Source organism: Aquarana catesbeiana, linkage group LG04 (assembly GCF_042186555.1).
Source record: "Aquarana catesbeiana isolate 2022-GZ linkage group LG04, ASM4218655v1, whole genome shotgun sequence".
NCBI lineage: Eukaryota > Metazoa > Chordata > Amphibia > Anura > Ranidae > Aquarana > Aquarana catesbeiana.
In genome coordinates this window covers 25,206,644-25,215,579 of record NC_133327.1, presented here as the reverse complement: position 1 = coordinate 25,215,579, position 8,936 = coordinate 25,206,644, and the positions used below count along the sequence as shown (strand labels likewise).

The following is an 8,936-nucleotide window of genomic DNA, read 5'->3' as shown; positions in this document are numbered from 1 at the left end:
CAAATCGCTGTAGGTGTACGTCGGCTCATACGCGGCAATTAGTGGGCGTGCGCATGCTCCCATTGGCCAGAGGGGGAGCCAATCAGTGGGTTCGGCAGACTTGATGTCCGCTGGTGACCCACGATTGTTCCCCGCAGTGACAGAATGGGGATCTGCCCGTGTACACAAGGCAAATCTCCATTCTGACAGGGGAGATCACACAGATCCTGTCTTTCTTCTAAGCAGGAACATGGATTTGTGTGTTTCCCCAGTCACTCACTCCCCCATACAGTTAGAACACACAGTGAGGGAACATATTTAACCCCTTGATCACCCCTGATGTTAACCCCTTCCCTGCCAGTGTCATTAGTACAATAACAGTGCATACTTTTAGCACTGATTACTGTAATATTGTCAATGGTTCCCAAAAATGTGTCAAAAATGTCAGTCGGGTGTCCAATCTGTCCGCCGCAATGTCGCAGTCCCGCTAAAAAATCACTGATCGCCATTACTATTAAAAAAATAATAAAAATGCCATAAATCTATCCCCTATTTTGTATACGCTATAACTTTTGCGCAAACCAATCAATATACAGTTACTGTGATTTTTTTTTTACCAAAAATATGTAGAAGAATACATATTGGCCTAAACTAATGAAGAAATTCGTTTTTTTACATTTTTTTTGGATATTTATTATAGCAAAAAGTAAAAAATATATATATTTTTTTTCAAAATGTTCGCTTTTTTGATAAGAGGTGATAAAATACCACCAAAAGAAAGCTCTATTTGTGAGAAAAAAAGCACGTCAATTTTGTTTGGGTACAGCGTCGTACAACCGCACAATTGTCAGTTAAATCGATGCAGTGCCGTATCACAAAAAATGGCCTGGTCATTAAGGGGGAAAATCTTCCGCGGCTGAAGTGGTTAAATAAAGCCCTTAAAACTCATATTACATAGGTAGGGAAGGCAAACACTTTTGTCAAAGTTATACCTATTGGTGGCTCACTAAAAATGTTAAAAAAAACTCTTTGAAAGCTAGGATTCTTCTTCAGGTATAATGATGGATTAGAGGTACCAAAAGAAAAAAAGTACAGAAAGAAGGGGCCTAGTGTTCCAAAATCTTTTATCTTTTTAATATTTTTATTTCATATATTTTAATATTTTTATTGTATATATGCTTTATATTTTTTATACTTTATATTGATTTTTGCCTTCCCTACCTGTGCATTTTTTCTGCCTAATATGATAACTCATTTTTTATTTTACTTTACCTCCCGTGACTATTCATTTAAACCTTCTCTTCAATGAAAATTTATTAGACTTAATTTTCAAAGTAATGTCCAAAGACCTGAACTTCACACAGATGAAGATAATCTGATTTTCCTCGTAAAATTACATTGAAGTATCGGCCAACCATGTCATTACACATGAAGAACTCTGTTCCTCCAGCTGGGATTGAGATCACCATTGCACACCTGTAGAGGGGAAATTATCATTACTTAGATAATGATGATAATAATAATTACTGTGACCAGACATTAGACCATTAGACTGTATGTAGTTAACTAGGAAGGGCGGAGAGAGGGAGAGGGAGAGGAGGAGGAGGTGGCGAGGGGGGGGGGTGGAGGAAAGATGGGAGGGAAGTAAGAGATGGGAAGGGGATTGTAGAGGGAAGGTAACCCAAGCTATGTTTTACAGGATTTGAGCTATCACTTGGCTTAGGTATATCAGGTATATCAAACAACCGTAGAACAAACAATTAAACATTAGGTGATAACAAAAAAATGTGGTGATATTGTGGCTAGTATACCCATGGTAATGAATGAAAAACATTATGTTCATGCTTATAGGAGTACAAAAAGAAAAACATATGAAGAGTTCAGAAGGGCAGTCTTCACTGTATGATAGTACTATAATGAGGCCTTATTGAAGCTCTTAGCTGGAAATAGGGGTGTGTTTGGGGGGCCTGGGTAGAGTCCGGGGATCGCTTAGAACTAACACTCCATCGATATAAAGGTCCCACTTGCGGTGGAATCTAGGTGTTGTCCAATGATGGGATAGGACCAGGTCCAGGTTTTCTTTCCGCAGTAGGCTCAGCAAATCAAGTTTAATATCCTATATGTGGTCCACCAAGCTTTGTTGTACTGAATGATTTTGGTTTGCGTTTTCAGTTGACTGCGAGAAGAGCCGAAAAGTAAAGAGTATATGTCTCTGCGAGACTGTACCTGAAACTGAAGTCCTCATGGCTGTCTCCTTGGTCTCCTCCGCCCTAGTGGTCTTCCAGGTCACAATGACTTATGAAGTGAAGCTAGTCTCAGATTTCCTCTCAGACCAGAGACGTGCACTTCCTCCCCCTTCTCCTGGGAACACACAATGTGCACAGCGCCCCCATCCTCTGGCGCGGAACTATATATATTTTGTCTATTAGACTCTCGTGCCAACTTGCTCCTTAACTACTTAAGAACCCCAAAACATTATATACTGTATATTTTTTAAAGCAGAGGCCCTAGAAAATAAAATGGTGGGTGTTGCAATTTGTTATGTTACACGGTACTCGGGCAGTAGTTTTTCAAACACAAATTTTTGGGAAAAAATACACTTTAATGAATTTTAGCGAACACAAACACAATATCATACCCAATTTTTTGGCTGCATCGTTGGCTGATAACTGGTCAGCAAACGCAGAACCGAAACCGGAATTGACAAAATCCTTGTCGCTTTCAGTTACTGACCTCACAGAGAGGGAGGAACAACATCAGTTCCTCTCTCTCTATGTAATACAACTGAAGCCGGTTTACAAGAAACAGCATCAGCTGCTGAAAATGTTGATACAAGGATGATGCCTATAGCTGCAGGCATTATCCCGGTGTGACCATTTAACCCTGGCGACATCATACAGTATGAGGTCCATCTAGGAGAAAGTGGTTTAAAACCAGGGTTTGTTTGGGGATCGCAGTGCATTTCTGTATGATGATTGGCCAAAGCATGCAACTGACCTGCATGCTTTTACCAATCACAATGCGCTCTGCTGAGAGAGCCATAATTGGCCAAAGGCAGGGTGCCTTTGGCCAATCATGGCTCAGGGGAACTAAGTCCATGCCCCACACTATATAAGGCTGCTTACATGGCGGCCGTGTATATATATATATATATATATATATTTACTCTGCATTTAGCATAGACTATATATTTAGTGTTTACTCAATATTCAGTCAGTGCAGGCAGTCTATTAATATATATATATATATATATATATATATATATATATATATATATATATATATATAGTCTCGCATATATATACTCTGCATACAGTGTAGCCTATATCTACAATGCATTCTGGGGTGTATTGTTTCTAATACACTTCAGGCGGTGTATTAATATATATATATACACAGTCTCATGTATATATATATATATATATATATATATATATATATATATATATATATATATATATATACTCTGCATCCAGTGTAGCCTATATCTACAGTGCATTCTGTGGTGTACTGTTTCTAATACACTTCAGGCGGTGTACACAGTATCTAATACAGTGTGTACAGTTTCTACTAAACTTCTAGTGGTGTACACAGTACACAATACAGTGCAGCCGTAGTACAGTTTCTAATACAGTGCAGGCGGTGTAAACAGTATCTAATACAGTGTGTATAGTTTCTACTACACTTCTGGCAGGGTACACAGTATAAAATACAGTGCAGCCATTGTACAGTTTCTAATACAGTGTAGGTGGTGTACACAGTATCTAATACAGTGTGTACAGTTTCTAATACTTTTCTGGTGGTGTAAACAGTATCTAATACAGTGTGTACAGTTTCTACTACACTGCTGGTGGTGTACACAGTATAAAATACAGTGCAGCCATTGTACAGTTTCTATTACTGTGCAGGCAGTGTACACAGTATCACTATCTAATACAGTGTGTACAGTTTCTATTACACTTCTGGTGGTGTACACAATACAGTGCAGCCGTAGTACAGTTTCTAATACAGCGTAGGTAGTGTACACAGTATCTAATACAGTGTGTACAGTTTCTACTACACTTCTGGTGGTGTGCACAGTATAAAATACAGTGCAGCCATTGTACAGTTTCTAATACAGTGCAGGAGGTGTACACAGTATCTAATACAGTGTGTACAGTTTTTACTACACTTCTGGTGGTGTACACAGTACACAATACAGGGCAGCTGCAGTACAGTTTCTAATACAGTGCAGGCGGTGTACACAGTATCTAATACAGTGTAGTGTGGTGTTGCAAAACAAAAAATACATCATGTCCAGAAGGCCACCAAGGAGAGGCAGACGTTTACACTTTTGGTGGAGTGGATAACAAAGCTGTCCTCATCCTCCTCATCCTCTGTCACCCAGGCTCAGAGTAGTTTGTTTTCCAACGCAGCTGCATAAGCAGCCTATTCCACCAGCCCCTTGTCCACAGTCACTCCTTCTGTAGCCCCACCATCATGTACGGAGGAGTCCCCAGAATTATTCAACCACAGGCACCTCATGCTTGACCAGACATATGACGACCTGCCATGCAGTCCATTGGCAACAGCACTTGAAAGATCCACATCAAAGAAAAAGGCGGACTTCTCCTTGCTCCTCATCTGGGATCTCCAACCCCACTATACCTCCAGTCCTCTCAAAAACCTGCCCTGGGAGGAATGAAGGTATAGCAATAGGTGTCCCAAGTACTTACAGCCAATCTGCTAGTAGTACACCACCAATTGGTGATTTTAGCAGGCAAATTTCCCTACCCCAGTTGCTGAACCGTAAAAAGAAATTCGGTCCCAGCCATCCACAAGCTCATCGTCTAAATGCTAGCTTGGCCAAATTGCTAGCACTGCAACTGCTGCCTTTTCAGCTGGTAGATTCTCCCCCTTTCGTGAATTTGTGGAATATGCTGTACCTCAGTGGCAGGTTCCAAAACGCCATTTCTTTTCAGGGAAGGCCATTCCAGCTCTCTACCGGCATGTGGAAGGTGATGTTTTGACCTTGTTGGACAGGGCGGTCAGCAGTAAGCTTCCTATTACCGCTGACTCGTGGTCCAGCAGGCATGGGCAGGGACGTTACCTTTCCTTCACAGCACACTGGGTAACTCTGCTGGCAGCTGGAAAGGATGCAGGACAGCGTTCAGTGTTGTTGGAGCTTGTTCTGCCACCAGCGGTGCTCCGTAAGCATTCAAGGGGCTACGCTAAAAGATGCCATGCGGTGCTTGAGTTGGTCTGCCTAAGGAACAGGAGCCACACTGGGCCAGAGATTCTGTCAGCTCTGCAGGGGCAGGCTCAGAGGTGGTTGACGCCACGCCAGCTTCAGCCAGGAATGGCTGTAATTGACAATGGCACCAACCTTCTCTCCGTTCTCTGACAGGGACACTTGAACCATGTTCCTTGTTTGGCATACATCCTGAATTTGGTGGTGCAGCAGTTCTTGAGCAGGTACCCAGGCTTACAGGATCTCCTGAGGCAGACCATAAAAGTCTGTGGTCATTTCCGCCGGTCATACAGTGCCAGTGCTTGGCTGGCTGGCATTCAAAGGGAATGCAGCCTGCCCACCAACCGCCTCATTTGTGACATGCCCACCAGGTGGAACTCAACGTTGGCAATGCTGCAGCAGCTGCACATACAGCAGAGGGCCAACAATGAGTACCTGTGCGAGTATGGCACCAGGACAGGGTCAGGAGAGCTTGGCTTATTTTTGCCACGCCAGTGACTGCTGATCAAGGATGCATGCACTGTCCTGTCACCATATGAGGAGGCCACAAGGATGGTGAGCAGCGACAATTTATGCATCAGTGACACTGTCTCTCTAGTCTTCCTGCTGGAGCACACGCTTTGTGGAATCATGGACAAGGCACTTGATGCAGAACAGCGGGAGGAAGAGGAGGACTTCCTTTCCTCTCAAAGCCCCTAAAAAGAGTCACACAGCGGGAGCCTCCCATTGAGGTGGATCGGTTTCTGTTTTTTTTTTTTTTTTTTCGGTCTGTCGTGGGGAGATAGAAGAAGTTGAATGGAGATCATGGGACATTTTTTTTTTTTAAATAAAGGACTTGTCCCCAAGCTGTGTCTTGTTGTTTTTATCATTTCAACACTTTTTTGTGAAATGGTATTGGTACATTTGTACTCGTTACCATTTCACACAGTGGGGGAGGCCGGGATCTGAGGGTCCCCTTGTTAAAGGGGCTTCCAGATTCTGATAAGCCTCCCACCCGTATACCCCCACAACCACCAGCAAGGGTTGTGGGGATGAGGCCCTTGTCCCCATCAACATGGGGAAAAGGTACTTTGGGGGGCTACCTCAAAGCACTCTCCCCATGTTGAGAGCATGTGGCCTGGTACGGTTCGGGGGGGCACTCTCTCATCCCCCCCTCTGCGGCCTGCCAAGTTGCGTGCTCGGATAAGGGTCTGGTATGGATTGGATTTTGAGGGGGACCCCTATGCCATTTTTTTTTAATTTGGCGCAGGGTTCCCCTTAATTTCCATATTAGACCCGAAGGGCCTGCTATGGATTTTAGGGGGACCTCCACGCAATTTTTTTTTTAAATTTTGGTTCAGGGTTCCCCTTAATATTCATACCAGACCCAAAGGGCCTGGTAATGGACTGGGGGGGATCCCATGCTCTTTTTTTCAATGAGTTTTATCTATATTGCCGTGACCCGACAATTCATTACAGCCGCGATCAGTTTTAAATGAAAATTTTTCCTTTGGAAATATCATTTTGCTGTGGTACTGTTCTAAACACAGGAAAAATGCGCCACTTTACAGGCATACTATAGACACCCTCCAGGCACAATATTTAAAGGAATATTTAATTTTTATTGTTTTACTTTAAGCATTAAAAAAATCACTGCTCCCGAAAAAACTGTAGTTTTTTTAAAAAAAATTTTCATTGATACATGTCCCCTGCGGCAGGACCCGGGTCCCCAAACACTTTTTATGAAAATAACTTGCATATAAGCATTTAAAATGAACACTTTTGAGTTTTCATGTCAATGTCCCATAGACTTTAACGGTGTTCCAGCAGCTTTCGAATTTGCCCCGAACACGGCATATTGTTCGGTGTTCGCAGAACATCCGAACAACCAAAGTTCGGCTCCAACATATGCTCGGACAGAACCATTCGCCCATCCCTAGTTATAAACATGGGAAAGATGTGCCTCTTTACAGACAGACTAAGGAGAACCCCCAGGCATGATATTTAAAGGAATATTTCATTTTTATTGTTTCACATTAAGCATTAATAAAATCACTGCCCCCAAAAAATCGTCCGTTTTTAAAACTTCTTTTTGCATTGATACATGTCCCCTGGGGCAGGACCCGGGTCCCAAACACTTTTTATGGCAATAACTTAAGCCTTTAAAATTAGCACTTTTTATTTTTCACGTTTCCGTCCCATAGACTTTAATGGTGTTTGCATGTTCGTACAAATTTTTTGCCTGTTCGCATGTTGTGCTGCGAACCAAACCGAGGGGTGTTCAGCTCATCTCTATAATACAGTGATCCGTGCTATGTACTGTCACTGTACAAATGACAGTGGCTGTGAAGGTTTTTTTCCAAAAATATGTTTGTTTGAAAAACCGCTGTGCAAATACCATGTGACATAAAAAAACTGCAAAACTCACTATTTTATTCTCTGAGGCCTCTGCTAAAATATATATATATATATATATATATATATACTGTTTGAATTTTCTGGCAAAAAAATACAGAACTTTCTTATTAGCTTGTGATTCCAAATGGCATTTCATTTGTGATGAGGAGTTTAGCTGTACTCAGTGCAATTCTGAGATTTTTGCCTCTAGGAGTTTTTTTCTTATTGTGGTGAAGGATTTCACCGTTTCATATATGTGGAAGAAAGTAGGCTAAACCCAACCTCACCTGGGATTATCATTTCCATTGTTGGACAGAGAGTTTCCAATGAGAATTTCAGCACTGTTCAGTCTTTCAGCACAGCAGTCCCCTCTGTTAGTAATGTTGATGTGATTGATTCTGTAAGCTGTCAGCAGGTCTACCCTCCACCAAGGAGATGGGTCATTATGTGTATGGGAGCAGGAAATGTGGGAAAAATCCGAGTCCTGGTTACCATCTATTGCATTTATTGCTGCTGACTGATAACCGCTGTTTGAACTTCGTAAAATAGTAGACTGAGTTGCCCGACCTTGGAGGGCAGCATTTATATCTGAGAACATAAGCGAACAGATACAAATATTATTCAGTATACAATCATAGTAAGATAGACAGAATGACAGACACCTGCTTCTCCATAGCCAAGCAGAGGTTCCTGCCTGCTCATACATGACTACAGGGGGTAGGAGTCAATGGGAGGAAACCCTAGGGTTGATTTACTAAAAGAAATAGGTTGTTCTCTTTACAAGGGAAATTAAAACTTTGCAAGGGAAGTTTCCCCTAGAGCTTAGTGAATGTGGCGAAATGTCACTTTGTAAAGAATACCAATCATGCAGTGGCATACCTAGTATATCTGGCACCTGGGGTTGATCTTTTTTTACAACTCCTCCTGCACAGACACAAAAAATAAGTAAAGGAATAAAGCACCAGAAATGGGGTCAAATTGCACAATAAGATGGTCTTAAAAAACTATGGTTAAATCTGAGCCTACTCACTGTATACACAGCACACATCACAGTACTTGTACCCACACTCCCAGGAACGCATATTGCTCAGAGTTTAGGGCTCAGGAAAGTGTAACTTACAGGCTACTGCACATAATACACCCAAAAATTACCCCCCTCCTGCCAGTACAATTCCCCCAAAGCCCATACCCCCCCCACAGTACAGATCTCAAACAAAAGCCCCAATGCCCCCCAGTACAGGTCCTCCCCCACAGCCCAGAATCCCCCCATCCAGCCCACCACCTTAGTACCGACTCCCTTCCAAACCTAACTCTTCAGTACATACCAACCAAAGTCCAGACCCCAACTCCT

At 42.4% G+C, this 8,936-nt stretch overlaps 1 protein-coding gene across 1 annotated transcript; it reads right to left on the bottom strand.

Annotated features, from left to right (window-relative positions):
• Window positions 1-1,301: 1,301 nt before the first annotated feature.
• On the bottom strand, window positions 1,302-8,667 carry LOC141141137 (fucolectin-like). Its single transcript, XM_073628842.1, has 3 exons — window positions 8,616-8,667; window positions 7,873-8,173; window positions 1,302-1,455 (listed from the first exon to the last, which is right to left on the bottom strand). Exons 1-3 carry the CDS (start codon window positions 8,665-8,667, stop codon window positions 1,302-1,304), a joined length of 507 nt encoding a protein of 168 aa, XP_073484943.1.
• Window positions 8,668-8,936: the final 269 nt, after the last annotated feature.

Coding starts and splice junctions, on each gene's coding strand:
- LOC141141137 (XM_073628842.1), bottom strand. CDS start 8,667: ATGCGTTCCTGGGAGTGTGGGTACAAGTACTGTGATGTGTGCTGTGTA. Junction 8,174..8,615: donor TGATGTGTGCTGTGTATACA/GTGAGTAGGCTC, acceptor TTATGTTCTCAG/ATATAAATGCTGCCCTCCAA. Junction 1,456..7,872: donor AATGGAAATGATAATCCCAG/GTGAGGTTGGGT, acceptor TCCCCTCTACAG/GTGTGCAATGGTGATCTCAA.